Source organism: Styela clava, chromosome 13 (assembly GCF_964204865.1).
Source record: "Styela clava chromosome 13, kaStyClav1.hap1.2, whole genome shotgun sequence".
Classification (NCBI taxonomy): domain Eukaryota; kingdom Metazoa; phylum Chordata; class Ascidiacea; order Stolidobranchia; family Styelidae; genus Styela; species Styela clava.
Window position 1 is genome coordinate 888,315 of NC_135262.1, and position 19,151 is coordinate 907,465.

The window sequence follows — 19,151 nt, forward strand, 5'->3', positions numbered from 1 at the left end:
CCCAAATTGTGAGTCGGGACCCCGGATGGGGTCGCGTGAAGATTTTCCGGGGTCGCCTGTCAAACATGCGCACACAAGTGAATAGGATTTGAAAATTGGAAAATAAAATTTGTGCTGGCCAGCCGAAATACCGAAAAAATGAACAACTTCGGATTTTTCAGCAATAACTCGACCATTTATTGTCCAAACAGCGCTAAAATTGCTTGATTCTTTTTATATCTCTTTTGATTTTTTTTTGCCAGGATGCGAGTAATTATGTTAGTTGGTTGTTTTGTATCAGTATAGCCGCTTAGTTATGGAATATATAAATCAAAGTTGCTTTATTTGGGGATCGGCCTTTAATTAGGTGTTTGACAAGTTTGGTATTGATTACCAGGCGGTGTCTTGGTGGAGTATTTACACTTTAGGTTTCGATCAGTTGCGAAAGCGCTTTGTTAATTTGCGCACTTGTCCAAAACCTACGAGTCGGCTGCGTGTTTTTTTCACATCGCCCCCACATAAAAGTGAACATTTCGTATCGCAATATTACGTATTTAGACGTTTCATAATTTCGAAGCGTTCCGAGTAGTCAAACACAAAACCCCAACAAGTTCTAGCATAATAAAAGGCACCTGAACGATTTGATTTCGTACACGTTTTTCCTATTTTACTTTCATGCTCTGCGTTAATTTAGAGTTAATAATGGAGCAATTTGTAATATGTTAACATTGTACTGCAAATAATAAAGACACTGTTGGAATATACTAGCTAAGATTTAAAATTTATGTATTTGTAGAAGCATCTATCTCCGAATCTTATTATTTACGAGGTATCATACGCTTACAATCTAATACCTTTTTTCAAGTCCGTCTATGTTTTGCCAAAGAACCGTTATAAATCTGATCTAAGCAATTTTTACACTGTGGTTTTCATACGATGCCAGTGTTATCAAATCTTCCGATGTTTCCCCGTTTTCAGCGCATTGTCGGACTCGTTCGTATATTTTTGGGCCGATGTTCACCGTCAACGTCCACTTGCAGTTGATATACAGGTTCATTGTTCCCATTGAGATAATTAAACTTATATATAGTAAGGAATACTGAGGTTGCTGAACGTTTCTAGTTGTGGGGTCGCGAGTATCTGTAGGCTTTGATTTTTACGAAAAATGGGATCCCGAAAAAAAAAAGTTTGGGAACCACTGCTCTATATGACCGCGATCAAAATCTGTGTCAAATTTCAGCTAACTGGAGAATATAGCTAGATAGTCTTTATAGTGCTATCCTCCAATCCTAAACGATACAATACATTCTAAATTTGAAGTTGTGTCATATGAAATAACTTATAGTGTGTTCACAACACAGAACGCCCACGTGACGTATCAAGAACAGTGAAGCAAATACAGCATTTGCCTTTAGTTAAGTTTTTCCCACGTAATACATTGCGTTACCTAATAATAATTTTAGAATATCAATATTTAAGTATTTCATGCATTATTGAATTAAAAAACTCATCTAGGTAGCTGGTTAGCCAAAACTGTTACCGGTTCCCATGGATATTTATCCATAATCCTCCTGTTTGGCTATAAGGCTCCTAATTTAGTACTTGCGTAACACCACTATGGGGCAGTGATTGACTGACTTGACTCCCAGGCAACAACTGAAAATCGGGAGCGCACAGTAAATCTGATCATCTACTTTTGCTGTTAATCGTAAATCTCGCTGGTGTGCCTCATTAGACAACAAGGCAGGTTTGTGGACTCGTGTAAATGCAATGAGTTTCGTCTACATTTTGGAATTAAGTTGAATTTACTTGGACTTTGGCTACTGCAACAGAAGGTATGAATGAATATTAGGTCGACATGTCAATTCGGAAAAACCTATTAAACTTTCGACTTTCTGAAGGAATCCGTTTGCTGTCACTGGTATGACAATGTCATTTGATATGAGTAGCAATACCTGAGCATATATCATCTTCAGTCGGGCTGTAGACAGGCGTGTGCTATAGACAGCAAACTTTTTTGCTGCCCAGAACGAGTTTCTCATAATGATGCCCCATAGACCTAACCATAGAGGCGGTTGCCCCCATAGCCCTAGCCACACCCCTGGAAATGCTGCAGGAATGGCCATTTCCGAATACTAAACTATTCCGAATACATTCTAAAATAATGTTTTCGAATCTGGAATTCCGAATACATTCTAAAATCAAAAATAACATATTTTTGTTTAAGTTCATTTAAACCCAGTAAAATAGGGAATAAGCTTCAATAGTAATATCAGAATAAAGCCACAAACCAACAGTATACGTACACAAAGTAATTGATAGTTTATAGCTATCAATAAAAATAATAGCAACTTGTGACACAGTCAGTTTATTAAAATTGTACACTTAGTACAAATGACCATATAAAAAGGTAGCCAAGGACTCTTTCTATCATTGGTACCATGATATTACGATAATAGTCAAGGTAATTCATGACAACTACGAGATTCTAAAATATCTTTATATATTAATTTTATGTGTCCAACGTAACTCGCGGTTGCTTCTTTTTAAGTCAAAATAAAAACATTACTATTCGGTCCACGGCGATCTGTGGCCTAAAAGTACGAGATAAACTGCCTGATGCATTTAATTTTAATACGTATATTTGCAATCTCGCCAACTCGATATCGCCGTTGGAAAAATCTCAATAACTGATATAAAATCCTGTAGAGTACAACTTCATTTCATACAATGAATATACATATAAAGTTTAGCAGTAAATTAAAAATACATATTCATCGCCGCGATTACTCCACCTGATTAGATGCATGGTTAGTGGACGGGGTCGTAACCGACTAGTGGTTGGGTTAATCACCCAGCGACCGAGGATCCGATACTTGAACTCTTTAGTAAACTTAATCTATATTCAATCCTAAGTGCTGTGTAAATCAGCTCTTAACATATTTACGGTTGTGGCAGATTCCATAGTCTAATTATCAAATCACTAACGTAGAAATTACTTTCAGCCTTTTTCTTCTCATCAAAACTCTTTTTGATCAGTCTGGCGATTTCTGTAAGAAAATTAATATTTTAGTCATGTGAAGGGTAAGACTTTTAAATCAATGTCCGTGATATTTTAACGTACCTTATTTCGCAGATCATGAAGCGCACCTAGCTATAAAGCGCACCTAGCTATAAAGCGCACTGTCAATTGCTTAGATCGGGTTTCATATAAGACGGAACGGGTACCGTTATGATTTCGAGTGCATGCGATAAAGCATTAGGTAGTACCTGATCCATTGGGTGCCCGCTTATAAAGCGTACGATCGAATATTTCAGAAAAAAAAGTTTTGTATGTGTGTCTTATGATTTGTAAAATACGGTACATACTATATCTTCATTGTACTTCAAGTAACTTTGTCATCATAATAAAAAAACGTCGAAAAATATCTTTCATCAAATATGAGACGGACTTGTTTATTGCAGTGACCGATGGCCTACTATTTCAGGCATTTAATCCTGCTAAGTTGGCATTGCACGTTGAATATCTCAGGTTCAAGCCCCATGCTGAACATATAACTTAGGTTTTATTAAATTGATTTAGCGATGACTGTAACGCCAATATACTGCAGTTACTTTTTTCCCGCTAGATGGCGGTATAAAAAGTATTTTCTCTCGCGCATCATAGGTGGTCGGAGTTTTATAATAGAATAAGATAGAATTCACATATTTATCCCGGAGGAAAGGAAAGCCGATAAGACGGCTTAACCATATGGCGAACCACGGCCTCTCGTCCGGTTACCATTCCATATCGAGCATGGGATTAGTTAGCTAATTTTGGGGGCATGCACTTGATGGTGGAGGAAGCCGTAACTGACCAGCGGTTACGTAAACTACCCTACGGCGGCGAGGAGTCCAGCAATCCCTTGCACATAACCATCCTTGCATGGGATTCGAACCTGCGAACCCACGCAGAGTAATCAGAGGTGCGGCGGCGAGCGTATTTCTAACGCTTAGCACGATGAGCCACACCGCCGTGCCAAATACAAATCTGAATTTTACTGCATTCGCAGTGGAACATAAATTCTTATGCTTTTTGCAACACCGTTTTGCTCTATTGTTGAACGATTTAAGAAAACCGGACGTGTACGGGCTTGCTTAAATACCTTGGATAACTTCGAAAGCCTAGTAAGTCTGTAGGGATATTATTTAAGATAATGTTGTATATGAGCGGCTTCTTGTATCTGGCTTTGTTCGGAACAAAAGACACGACTTTGACTTCTTTCAAGATTTTGGGCTGTCTAGCTCTTAATCGGGAGTTCAACTGTAAATTTTGCCCAAAACCACAACTCTGGTTAATAGTTTCCTATCCGAGTTCAAAGTCACAGTTTTCTTCCATTTGCCCTTTGATAAAATGTGGAAAACGTATTTGGCCATCAAACGCCGTGAAAGAGCCATTGCTACATATACATTCCTGCACAGATAATCAATCAATGGGCAATTTTTTTTTATCATACTTGAAACAGTTCTCGACTCGAACTGCATGGTGATGTAAATTTATACTTCAGCTTCGAACTTCCAAAGAAACCAAATTCTAACAACAAATTTTTTCAGTCTTATCTACGCGAGCTTACAGTCATAGCCTTACAGTCACTGGTCACTGTCTTTCAGAACAGTAAAAAACAATTATATACAATATTAAAAAAGGAAATAATCACACAGTTTACTGGGTGACGAAGCGACGGGGAACCAAAGCTGGTTATCGAGGTGCGACACCCAAGGTCGGAATATCTGATTAAAATTATCAGGAATTATATTTACGATACCACTGTCATTGTCGGTGAGTACCGTTTGGCTTTGCTAAATAATTTACCAACGAACAGACTGCAGACAGATGGGGGACTCTCCACTCTATCTAACTCGTGCTAGTGTTATCCTCTCACGTGGTTACAATGTGAAATTGTAACGAGAGAGAATTGAAGTTCAGCGAATGCCCCTCCCTAGACACACCCCTGAAAAGGCTACACAATTTTACCTTCTTTGCATAAATCACATGTAATGAGATAGATACGTAATATATTTGTTTTTTAAAAGGTTTCAACAGACAAAAGCCTAACAATTCAAGGCATGGGTTGGTTACATACGAGTAACGGAATAATATAAGTAATAAAAAGTAGAAGCGAGTTTTACTTATCGATCGAAACATACTTGTGTGACCTTTAATTTTGTCTAATTCTAATCACAGGCCAATATCACTGATCAATAAACCTCACAAATAAAAAAATAACAAATATAAAAATTTAACTTTCATAAACACGTAATTTAGTCTTCTCTCTTAAATAAAATCATGTTTTAATGCCAGGGAGACAGACATTGCAAAAAAGAGTAATTTAAGTTTGGATCATCTATGACTTGTTATAGTTTATGCATAATCCAACACGAGCCAAAAATAACTCGGCGATAATCAACGGCCATAGGAAAAGCAAACAAAATTTTTTGATAAAACTGATAACGTTTATCTATGCACATTACAGTAAAGTTATTAAAGTGTTTTGTCTTTTTATATCAATCAATCCGTCATCTAAGTTTACTCAGGTTTTGAGCTAGTTTTATATTTCACAGAAGACACCGTAGTTTGTAAAGGTTGGTGGTTCATTGTACATTCCCTGATATTTTTTTTCCTCTGAATCTTTAGAGACAAGAACACCAACATTTGTCCACGATGCAAGGTATCTAGGATAACCATCATACCACATTTCTGTTACGAGTGTGGTATTTTCTCCACTTGACAGCAAAAGCTGATTGTTCTGTAACAATTAAATAAACAGCTCAAAATCTGTTGTTGAAATAGGGTGTAAACCAGAAAGTAGTCTAGGAATGGGACGAGTCCGGTATTACAGGGATTCGACGAATCCGAGTAATAGGTCATGGACTCGAATCGAATCCTCCGAATTCATGACGTCACATGGAAAACTACGAAAAACACGTTTTCGACTGTGCTAACTGCTAACTCGGTATTTTCTTGCCTAAGCGCCGTAGGTAGCTAATGAACTATTTTAGAAGTATATTTTTCTTCTTCGGCCGCAATACCAAAGCCGAATTCTGTACAATGTTTGTCTTGGCTGTGAACTTGCTTCAAGGTCCACCGGCTTTCGTTAATCTTTAGCGGCGATTCAGCACAGATGATGTTCTAATGCCGTCGTTACGTGACCGTCTGAACCCACAATACGTCGGAATGCTCTTGTGTCAATAAAAAAACACAAGATTTCGACTACGACTCGTGCCCGTAATTGCAGTAAGTTTTAGCTGTAGTCTTACTATATCGGATCCGCAATTAGTAGAGAGATGTCACTCGTTACTTACTTACTAATGTTTCATTTTTACGTAGACCGAAAACTCAAACACACTGCACCAACTTATACGGTACTTCTCCATAAATACGTACACCAATGAGGATACACTATATATATATGATTAATTAGGGAATTTGGGGGTAGATATTTCAGTTTGGGCGGCGTCAACATTCCTAAAAATAGCTTTTACTTTGCTTCATTTTATCGGGATATTCGTCGTCGTTTTATATTTCATAGATTTATAAAGCTAAAAATACATAACAAAGGCATCAATTGATAAAAACAAAATGGACTTAGGACTCGGTAAAAATGACCCCGACTCGAATCCGAGTCCGGATCCGAATCTCGGCCCATCCCTAGAAAGTACTGGAAGAAATACTAGGAAATCTTCGACCTGGTGACGTAAACGGATAAAACGCTGCTTAGATGTGTGACTTATACAACTGATCTTATACTTCATCCCAGTCCAGATGTGCATCCATGCCCAAAAAGCAGGTATCAGTGGACGTACATGAGTGAGCAACATCTGGTAGTGAGTGAGGTTGTAAATATTCGCGGGTTTCCCGATGTTCATTGATTTGCAAATAGATTCAGAATCGTTGAAGGTGACGTTCATTGTGCCATACACAACTATTCGGAAGCATTTCGAATCGTATTTGACGTCGCATTTAACTAAAAACATTGAATAATTTTTGTTCAAAAATGAAAAAGCCTTCAGAAATGACTTCAACGAGCCTGGGAAAAAATTTGCTTTGTTGGTTCAATAAGATTTTATTTTGAAATACTGTATTCTATTAATTCCAGGAGAGGGAAGCCGATAAGAAGAACTAATAAACAAATCTATTTCAGATAGCAGTTTAGATGTATGGTGGTGGAAGGAGTCGTGACCGACTAGTGGCGGGGTTAATCTCCAGAGACGACTAAGGGTTCGATACTTGAAATCTTGGTAAATTAAATCTAGATTCAAATCTAAGCGCTGTGAAAATCTGCTCTTAACCTTTCTACGGATGTGGCAGATTATTTAGTCAATATATCAAACAAATATATAAATTACTTTCAGCTTTTTTCTTCTCATCGCGACTTTTCTTGATCAATCTGACGATATCTGTAAGAAAATTGCTATATTTTAGTCGTGTGTAAGGTTAGTTGTGGTCCATAAGGCGCACCAGGTTATAATGCGCACCACCCCAATTGTTTAGACTGCGTTTTCCCTGCATATGATGTGCAACGGGTACCAGTACTAATTTTTAGTGTAGCCAATTAGGCACTACCCGATCCATACATTAGGCATTAGGTACCCGCGTATAAGGTGCACGATCGAATTTTTAGAAAAAAAGGATTTTAAGTGCGCTTCATGGTTCGTAAAATACGGTACACACTTTATATAATTTTACTTAGTTCAAGAGTCTTGCTGCACACTAACACAAATGTATTTCTGTAACGTTTCGTCTGATCGGGGTCAGACTTCTTCAGACAAGTGACAGTGTCCAAATTTTATTTAATCTCTCTATCGAAAACAGACCCAACATTTGATACCATTATTTATGTGAATGCTATTGCGTTTCTTGCCACAGTTGTAAAATGCTAATGTTAGTGTGCAGCAAGACTCTTGAACTAAATGAAATAGTCATTTTCACTCTTGCTACAGCATCCTTGCGATATACGCATACGGATCCACTTGCGCAAAGGCATGGGGCAAGAAAAGGTAGTTAGTTTCACGTAACCTCAACTGTTAGTTACTTTATATAACTTAGCAACTTTGCCCATTATAATACAGAACGTCGTCAAAAATATCTTTTATTAAATATGAAGCGGACTTGTTTATTGCAGTAACCGATGGCCTAGTACAGTGGTTCTTAAACTTTTTCGAGCGCGACCCAAATCTGAGTTTTATGAATACTCGCGACCCAATCCTAAATAACGCAAAATGTGTTTTTAATGTTAGTACAGTTTGACTCAAATACAGACAACTATTTATTAGAAACAGTCCATTGACTCAGTGAGATTGATGAAACTGAAATTTCCTTTTCATTATATCTTCAATACACAGCTCTATTTTACATAACGCAATACGCAAGTTGTCACGGGTATCGAGGTGATTGCGAGCTTAGTTTTGATAACCGTCAGTGCCAAATATCCTCGCTCGCACAAGTGCCTTGTCGCGAATTGTAGCAGAAAAGGCGTCCGCTGTCCGTCGCAAACACGACATCCTAGCTGGCCTTCGGTATCTCTCGCAATATACAACTTTTTACTCATCAAATGTGCACACACCGCTTCGTTCGCGGTAAATGGTGCCTCGAGATGAAGTCACATTTTCTCTAGATATTGAATAATGTAATGTCGAGAAGCGAGCTTTTTCATTGCGTCGTCTATTACAATTTACAATACCAAAAAGACACCCATTTTTGGTTATTTTAATCCACTAAGACGACATTCCACGCGGTCAACACAACGTTGCATGGTTACCGATACCATAAAAATAATACACGTGACTGGCATATCAGAATTGTGATGTAACAATGAGCTCAAGACAGTTCTTTCCGTGAATGAAATTTTATATTCCATTATTTTTAAATACCAGAGTTTAGAAGCTAAATTGAAACATTGGGAAATCTGAAAATTCGTCCGTCTCCTCTTAGATTGCCCTTGCATTGACGACCTTGTCGCGACCCATTTTTAAACCTTCCGCGACCCATGTTTGGGTCGCGACCCATGCTTTAAGAACCACTGGCCTAGTAGTTAGAGCGTAAAACCGGCTAAATTGGCATCGCATTTTAAACATCTCAGGTTCGAACCCCATGCCCAATATATAACTTAGGTTTTAATAAATTGATTCATCAATGACTGTAACGCCAATATCTTGTAGTACAGTTGGTTTTATTCGCTAGGTGGCGGTATGGAGCAGTGAAGCGAATTCCTGTTTCATACTGTTTGCAACACAACACAAAAAGAAAAACATTTTGCGCTGATAATGCGCGTCTTTTGAGAGCAACCATGGTCGCCCGGAGGGTTTGGTAATAGCCTATCCGGACACTCTAGGTGGGCAGAATCCGCGCTCCAAAATATTAAAGTCCAAAGCCTTGTTTAGACTCGAAATGTGAAAACACCAGATAAAAATACCAACTCAATTTTACCTGGCAATCTCCAACTTGGACAAGTTTCCCATTCACGATCTTGGAAACGCAGGTTCCAGCTGTCAAATATAAAACGTGATTTAAATAATGAAAGAGCAAAATCTAAACGAGTTGGCTGATTGATAGCTGAGTGTGATGAGTTTTGAAATCATCCAGAAATGTCTTTTATTATAACATTTCTAGTACAAAAAGCTAGGGTTGGAAGGATTGCTAGAAAATTAATCAGTATTTCAAACTCTATCAATAAATTATATCCAAAACAAATCTTACCGGGCAATTTTAGCTTCGCGGACAAGCCACAGATGAGAGAGATGAAGAAAACAATTTTGACGAATTCCATCTTTTCTTCTAAAAATGTTTGATGACACAACTAAATGCTTATATATAAAGTAAATATCTGTTAAAATATTCATTGAAAGTTATTTTAGGTTCATAACCGCCGTGTTAAAATGCCTTGCTCTGAATTGACCTCATTTGTTGACATTTTATAATTATTTCCTAGAAAAAGTAAATTTAACAATGACACAGAGCGAACGAAACTCATTATTGAGTGAGTGGCAAGAGATCAACTGCTACACACTGCATTCTCACAAAAGTTCGTTCTCGCAAAACTACATTCCCCCGAAAGTCCGTTCTTGCAAAACTGCATTTCCGCGAAAGTCCGTTCTCGCAAAACTACATTCCCGCGAAAGTCGGTTCTCGCATTATTGAGTTTTATGTTATTTCATAGTTTTTGAATTTTCAAATTCAGTTTCCCAGATCTTTCTTCTAGGAACATGAACTGTTGATTTTAAGGTTTGAATGCAGGATGTATTTGCTCAGTGGCATATTCATGTGATTTTTCTATTTTCTGAATCATCACTAGATAAAGCAAAGGCAAATGAAATGCAAAGCGAATATGAAAATCTCTTACAGCGTACGTACTAGATGAAGCATAAGCAAATGAAGGGAAAAAAATGCAAAGCGATTATAGAAATCTTCTACAGCCGCAGGTACTAGATGAAGCAGAGGCAAATAAATGAAATAAATGCAAAGCGATTATGAAAATCTCTTACGGTCGCAGGTACTAGATGAAGCAGAGGCAAATAAAGGAAATGAAATGCAAAGAGATTATGAAAATCTTTTACAGCCGCACGTACTAGATGAAGCAGAGGCAAATGAAGAAAATGAAATGCAAAGTGATTATGAAAATCTCTTACAGCCACACGTACTAGATAAAGCAAAGGCAAATAAAGGAAATAAATGCAAAGCGATTATGAAAATCTCTTACGGTCGCAGGTACTAGATGAAGCAAAGGCAAATAAAGGAAATAAATGCAAAGTGAATATGAAAATCTCTTACGGTCGCAGGTACTAGATGAAGCAGATGCAAATGAAGGAAATGAAATGCAAAGCAATTATAAAAATCTCTCACATACAGTGGTTCTTAACTTTTGCGAGACTGCCGAACCCCTACTTCACACTGTGAGCTATCGTCGAACCCCAATGTTTTGAGCAGTTAAAACCAGGGCGCAATCAGAACTTTCTCAAGGGATAATTCAATAACTTCTAAACTTTCTGATTTCCAACTTGTGCATTAAATCGAGCTACATTTTACTGATAGATTATGAATTTGAACGTTGACGAAAATATTCAACTCAAAATCATGAGGTTTGCCACAACAATCTTAGCTAAGCAGAAAGCAACTTAAACGCTATCACGCAGAAGCACAAAAAGCGTGCAACATCTGTGGCAATACGAGTTTTTGATGAACTGGAATATAAAGTAAAGCCGTCATTGACAGTTCCAAAAAAACTTGTATCTGCGCGAAACTGCACGTAATAAAGCCAGATGTAGAAATTTGAATATCTGCATTGAAATATTGTAATTTTTGCATGAGTAAAAGACTAGGCAATGGAAAGACTTTCATGGCGTAGAATTATTTTAGAGGACGTTCGTCGATCTCCAGGAAGAACCCTACCGAACCCTAAGGGTTCGATCGAACAAAGGTTAATTAAGAAACATTGTACAAGATAAGGCAGAGAAAAATGAAGGTAATGAAAAGTGATTATGAAAATCTCGCACATACGCACGTACTAGATGAAGCAAAGGCAAATGAAGGAAATAAAATGCGAAGCGAATATGAAAATCTCTTACAGTCGCACGTACTAGATAAAGCAGAGGCAAATGAAGGAAGTAAATGCAAAGTGATTAGCCCTCTGGATATTTTCTAACGTGACGCGATCCCTTTCACGATATATGCTAAATTTAAAATTAGTATGCCCTACAAAAGAAAGGATATTAAGCTTTAATTCGTTTTCTGCGTAGTGGACACAGTGATCATTTTGTTGTTATGTTATCCTTAGTCTTGTTGTTGTTTTTTGACACGTTTTGAAGAAAACGCTTTTCTCTTTGATGACTTGACCCATTGCTTTGAAATTTTTAGTGGTTAAAAATAGAATTTTTCTCCAGAAGGCTATTACTTTTTTTTCCGCTATGACGTCATCAAAATTATGTGGCTCTACGTGTCCATATATTTGAGTATAGCTCTCTTGTCTTGAATCAATTCATATATATATATATACTATGAATTATTAAATTACCCCGTTATCCCAATAATTAAATTTTTTATACCGGTCTTTGAGTGGATTATCACTACTATTTGCTGAGTATCGTACTTCAGGCTATTAGGTCAATTTACAAATGAACGAAATAGTATGCAAAGTGATTTTGAAATTTGCATTCTACAGCTGTGGTATATAATTCACAGAAATACGAATCGCAGAGTAAAATAATCACAATTAAATTAATATTAAAGCAAGGCGATGAATATTTTTTATTTTCATTTACTAATATACTAATTATATTTTTAATAAGTACTAAATCAAGTTGTACTTTCTAGAAATTTATAGCAGATAGTAGGATTTTTCTAACTGCGATAACAAATTCGCAAGATCGCAAATAATTTAAATCAAAACTAAATATAACCGGGTAATATATTCTCACATTATTATGTTGGCAGATTGCCGTGGCATTTAAAGAAGTAATGCTTTCATCTTGTCATAAGTCAACGCAACCGCGAGTGACCATGAACACAATTAAATTAAAATAGGAAAACATTTTAAATTCTTGTCGTTGTCAAGGATTGAATATTTTGCGACAGAAAAGGGCATTTATACACTAAAGAAGTCGGCCCTTTTTGACGAAGGCGTAATTGCGTAGCATTTCCGATTTTGAAAATCGATCGGAAAATAGTCCGCGACCAAAAAAGGTTGGGAAACGCTGGTATAAACTAACGCGCAATCCCACATGATATTGATTTATAGTAGTGGTTCTCAATCACCATTCGCCTATTTCAGAACCTCTTATTCCTCCGTCAGTATGCCCAAAAACTACGTAATTTGTTCAATATTTGGATTTAATTTAAGCTAAATTTTTTCGCCAGCTGATATTTTTTTGAAACTCCACTTCAGGACGTTGACTAACAAGCTCGAATGGCATCTGGGTAAACTTGGCCAATTATTACCTGCGCCTGCGTATAAACGCTGACCAACATGAAAGAGCATTATATAATAACGAGATACCATATCTTTTTGCAACCCGTTTCCCGGGCCGGCCGTATGTGCGCATGCAATTTAGCTTGCTAAAATATCGCTGTTCCCTAAGTCTGAGCTCACGGACCATTTGATTTTCGTTTCATTTTCTGTGCGGTCACTGCGTGTTCTGCTCTCAATGTGCTCTGAGAGGCGGTGTTCGCGATACCTTCGTATTTAATCAACTGAACAGTGATCATCTGTGACGTAATAGAAAGAAGTTAAGAGTCATTGTTGAAATAACACGTTTTTATTGGCTGAATATAAACCAATCAATGTGCAATAAAATTGAACCAATAAGAACCCAATGAATAAATTGCAACATAATACAGGTTAATAACGGTCTTCAATCTTTTTACCGTGGTTTACCTTTTACAATTTTTCAAGAACTTTGTATACCTTACAAATATCCGTGTTTATTTAAGGCCTAAATAAGTATTGAAGTTTAAGCATAGATTGTAAAAAACTAAAACTGAAGATACCGCAATATCACCATGCAATCCAATGAGCTACTGTCCACAAGTTTACGTTCTAAATTTGACTGGCGGCCCTGGCGTCAACGGGAATAATGTTCAACGTTATTCAAGCGACGTGCATGACAGCCAAAATCGTCAACCCGGACACGTGCCTGCATTATTTCGTGTATATGACATTTTATATTTCATGTTCGTCGCGTTTGCATTGTTGTCTCTAAATTTATTATCATATATAGATATATATATCAAAGTTTAGAATTCCTGATGCTTCAGGCTGTTCACCCTTCGTATACCGTTTATCAGATGAGTACCCTACTTATGGTCCGATATAAACTTGGGTAGGCCGTATTCCCGGTTGAAGAACACAGTTTTAAGGTTTGAATGCCGGGAAGATGTGTCTGTTGAGTGGCATATTCATGAAACTTTCTAGTTTCTCAATCATCACTAGTTGTAGCAGAGGCAAATGAAGGAAACGAAATGCAAAGTGATTATGAAAATCTCTTACAGCCGCACGTACTAGATAAAACAGAGGCAAATAGAGGAAATGAAATGCAAAGCGAATATGAAAATCTCTTACAGCCGCACGTACTAGATGAAGCAACGGCAAACAAAGAAAATGAAATGCAAAGCGAATATGAAAATCTCTTACAGCCGCACGTACTAGATGAAGCAACGGCAAACAAAGAAAATGAAATGCAAAGTGATTATGAAAATCTCTTACAGCCGCACGTACTAGATAAAGCTGAGGCAAATAGAGGAAAATGAAATGCAAAGCGAATATGAAAATCTCTTACAGAGCCGCACGTACTAGATGAAGCAGAGGCAAATAGAGGAAAATGAAATGCAAAGCGAATATGAAAATCTCTGACAGAGCCGCACGTACTAGATAAAGCAAAGGCAAATGAAGAAAAAGCAATGCAAAGTGATTATGAAAATCTTTTACAGCCGCACGTACTAGATAAAGCAGAGGCAAATAGAGGAATGAAATGCAAAGCGAATATGAAAATCTCTTACAGCCGCACGTACTAGATGAAGCAGAGGCAAATAGAGGAAATGAAATGCAAAGCGAATATGAAAATCTCTGACAGAGCCGCACGTACTAGATGAAGCAGAGGCAAATAGAGGAAATGAAATGCAAAGTGATTATGAAAATCTCTTACAGCCGCACGTACTAGATGGAGCAGAGGCAAATGAAGAAAATGAAATGCAAAGCGATTATGAAAATCTCTTACAGCCGCACGTACTAGATGAAGCAGAGGCAAATAGAGGAAATGAAATGCAAAGCGAATATGAAAATCTCTGACAGAGCCGCACGTACTAGATGAAGCAGAGGCAAATAGAGGAAATTAAATGCAAAGCGAATATGAAAATCTCTTACAGCCGCACGTACTAGATAAAGCAGAGGCAAATAGAGGAAATGAAATGCAAAGTGATTATGAAAATCTCTTACAGCCGCACGTACTAGATGGAGCAGAGGCAAATGAAGAAAATGAAATGCAAAGCGATTATGAAAATCTCTTACAGTCGCACGTAGGCCTACTAGATGAAGCAAAGGCAAATGAAGAAAATGAAATGCAAAGCGAATATGAAAACCTCTCACAGAGCCGCACGTACTGAATAAAGCAGAGGCAAATGAAGAAAATGAAATGCAAAGCGATTATGAAAATCTCTTACAGTCGCACGTAGGCCTACTAGATGAAGCAAAGGCAAATGAAGGAAATGAAATGCAAAGTGATTATGAAAATCTTTTACAGCCGCACGTACTAGATGAAGCAACGGCAAACAAAGAAAATGAAATGCAAAGCGAATATGAAAATCTCTTACAGCCGCACGTACTAGATGAAGCAACGGCAAACAAAGAAAATGAAATGCAAAGTGATTATGAAAATCTCTTACAGCCGCACGTACTAGATAAAGCAGAGGCAAATAGAGGAAAATGAAATGCAAAGCGAATATGAAAATCTCTTACAGCCGCACGTACTATATGAAGCAACGGCAAACAAAGAAAATGAAATGCAAAGCGATTATGAAAATCTCTTACAGTCGCACGTAGGCCTACTAGATGAAGCAAAGGCAAATGAAGGAAATGAAATGCAAAGTGATTATGAAAATCTTTTACAGCCGCACGTACTAGATGAAGCAACGGCAAACAAAGAAAATGAAATGCAAAGCGAATATGAAAATCTCTTACAGAGCCGCACGTACTAGATGAAGCAGAGGCAAATAGAGGAAAATGAAATGCAAAGCGAATATGAAAATCTCTTACAGACGCACGTAGGCTACTAGACGAAGCAAAGCCACATGAAGAAAATGAAATAATGAAAATTGCTCAGTCGCACGTACTAGATCAGTGGTTCTCAAAGTGGGGTCCTCGGATCTTTCAGTGTCCTTGAAGCACTTTCGGAGGGTCCGCGAAGGAAATATGTCATATGACTCAAAGCTTTATAATACAAAAATTAAGTGCTTAAATTTGCATATACACATTTGTCGCCATTTGCTGCTTCGCGATCACTGCTGGAGACACTGATTCTTCACTTACTGCAGGGGTCGGCAACCTACGACCCGCGGGCAGGATCCGTCCCGCGGAGCACTATGATCAGGCCCGCGACGCTTCACAAAATTATAGTAACAAAACATCCGTTTTGACGAAAATATTCTTAAGACTAAATTATATTATAACCTAACAATTATATATTTCACAATTACTCGTTTAATGAGCATATAATTTAAATATAATTATGCAAATGGCAACAAAACGCAGAAAAGTTGATGCTAAGTGCAAAGGGTTCAATGGCGCTGAAAATATTCGAATGGAATTTTATAAGATGCAATGAGGAAATAAATCTATATTTTATTCGAGAGATGTATCACTGCTTGATTTTTATTATAAAAAGTACCATCCGTTCGGTTTTTCAACTTTCTAAAAATATGTGCGCCCCCCCCCCCCCTAATGACTTGCAACCTTACTTTTGGCCCGCGAGCGACAAAAGGTTGCCGACCCCTGACTTACTGTTTCGATCACGCTACCCCATTGTGTTGTCACATGGCTTTGGGGCCTGTGATATCACAGAGATAGTTCAATTGCTGCTAATAAAAATTAACTAACTGCAGAGGCGTAGTTGACGCTTCCTATGTGTTTATTAGTATAGAAGGGAGTTACAGTAGGCAGTTTATGAAGTTATGCCCTTTCGCTTTTAAATTCTGCTTTACAACGAAACAAGTGCACCCATCTCATTAAATTTCGTCATATACTTTTGTTCGTTTTAATGTTTTTGAACACGTAGTGGACATAGCGATCGTTTCAATATTATGTTGATGTTTTTGTTATTATTCTTCTTCTTCGTCATGATTATATCGCTTTTATCTTCGAATACTGGACCAATTGCTCTGAAATTTTCAGTGGGTAAAGATTGACTTTACTTTTACTTATTTCAAAAATTTTTGTGGATTCTTCAAGAGATTCGTTTTTTATGTGCCAGAATGAAAAATAGCGACACCTTGTGACGTGAACGTTTTGCTTACATCGGACGCCATTTTGTGTCCGACTGAACTGCTCACTTGGTGTGAACATATTTGTAGATTGTGATCTGACGGTACGGTAAACCGTACTGTACTGCGAACAGACGTGTCCATTTATTTGGGCGTAGCTCTCTTGTTCACTATCATAAATCATAAAAAATCATAAAATAAAATCATAAATAAAATTGCAAGGGGTCCGACATGGAATTTTTTTGTGGAAAATTTTGGAACTACTGTACTAGATGAAGGAGAGGCAAATGAAGGAAAAGAAATGCAAAGCGATTATAAAAATTTCTCACAGCAATTCGGACTAGATGAGGCAGAGGAAAATTACAAAAAAATAAAATGCAAAGCGATTATGAAAATCTCCTACATCCGCACGTATTAGATGAAGCAGAGGCAAATGAAATAAATGAAATGCAACGTGATTTTAAAATTGCATTCCACAGTTTTGACATATACTGACATGGTCAGTAAAAACTAACGCGCAATCCCATTTGATATTGATTTATAGTTGTGGTTCTCAATTTATAATCTTCGCCTATTTTGGAAGTCGTTATTCCTCCCTCAGTGTGCACAAAACTACTTTATTTGTCCAATCTTTAATGAAATCTCAGCTAGTGTTATACGCAAGTCGCACTCTCGTTTTGTACAGTTTAACTTTAAGTAGTTTATAATGTGTAAATTAATAATTAAAGTATTTATATTAATATAAATACTACAACGAATAGAAAACTCTGCCAAGAGATGAGTCACCTTCACTTCTAAGTGAGTGCTCGTTACTTTGCTCAGAGGTGAGTCTACTTTACTTCTGAAGGAGTTCTCGTAACTTTGCTTGGAGATGGGTCTACTTTACTTCTGAGTGAGTGCTCATAACTTGGCTCAAAAATGAGTCTACTTTACTTCTGAGTGAGAGCTCGGCACTCTGCTATGAGATGAGTCTACTTTACTTCTGTTCGAGTGCGCGTAACTTTGCTCAGATGTGAGTTTAGTTTACTTCTGAGTGAGTGCTTGTAACTTGGCTCAGAGGTAAGCCTTCATTACAACAATCTTTAATCACTGAAAATATCAAAGCAAATGGTCCAGTAACAAAATGATCCATGAGTCTATTTCGTTTTCGTTCATTTCTGGATTATTCCAAAGGTTGTCACATTCAGCTGGAAACTTGATAACAACTTTAGGTTTTGCTCTTTCATGAATTAAAATATCACGTTTTATTTGAAAGAGAAATCTACCGCGACCTTCGACGGACACAAAAACAAGATGGCGCCGATTCAAAACTTTCGTCTGAATCGAATAATTTACTATTTGATTCGAAATGTCTAGTTATAATAACTTTATTAATCATCTGTATTTTATATTTAATTTACAGAAAAACGATGAATCTAGTGAGTTCGCCCTCCTTCATGATATATTTTGAATTCAAATATACCTATTCTACTGGCCGTGAACATATAATGAACGTTACGCCTTTTATAAATGGACACGAAACGGACCTATGGATAGCTTTTTTAATAGGTTGTTGTTGTTTCTTTTATTAATATTTCTTTTTAGTGGTTAAAAATTGTGTTTTCCAATAGAAAGCGTTTACAATTATTTATTTTAAAATTTGCTATATGGGAATCATTTTTGTGTGTGATGACGTCATCAAAATTAAAATTTACGCATCTTGTGGCAGTATCGCTTCCGCGTAGGCTGATATCTGGTGCTGATGCAAAGTCGTGAGACTGTGGACTCGGTAGTCTGGTGTGACAGATTGCATACTCTATGGCACATATATATATGGTATCGCTCTTTTGTCAGGTAGTGTTTCATTTTGAATCAGGCTCTGAACAACCATATATTGATAGGTAGGACGGCACTATTGCCTCGTAACATTACTGGGCTGGCATTGCATATTCAATTTATTATGCTATGGGTGATGTGGTCAGTGGCGTATCAACGTAAAATGACGCCCATGACAAAATTTGAAATTGCGCCCCCTTCGTTTGACTGGCAACTTTTCAACTGACTGTTGTTAGGTTGAGAGTGCGTTAATATTTGAGTAAAATTACAAATTTCAATTATTTCCAATTTGAAATTATTTTATTGAAACAATTCACAATTAAACCTTCTAGCGTAACAATCTAAACGACGTCCA

The 19,151-nt window shown here is 37.3% G+C and overlaps 1 protein-coding gene across 1 annotated transcript; it reads right to left on the reverse strand.

Moving 5' to 3' along the window:
- Positions 1–5,019: 5,019 nt before the first annotated feature.
- Positions 5,020–9,938, reverse strand: LOC120332262 (uncharacterized). Its single transcript, XM_078118985.1, has 5 exons — positions 9,716–9,938; positions 9,446–9,504; positions 7,366–7,416; positions 6,706–6,983; positions 5,020–5,765 (listed from the first exon to the last, which is right to left on the reverse strand). The coding sequence occupies exons 1-5, from the start codon at positions 9,856–9,858 to the stop codon at positions 5,568–5,570; spliced, it is 729 nt and encodes a 242-aa protein (XP_077975111.1). The 5' UTR covers positions 9,859–9,938; the 3' UTR covers positions 5,020–5,567.
- Between the last annotated feature and the right edge of the window lie 9,213 nt (positions 9,939–19,151).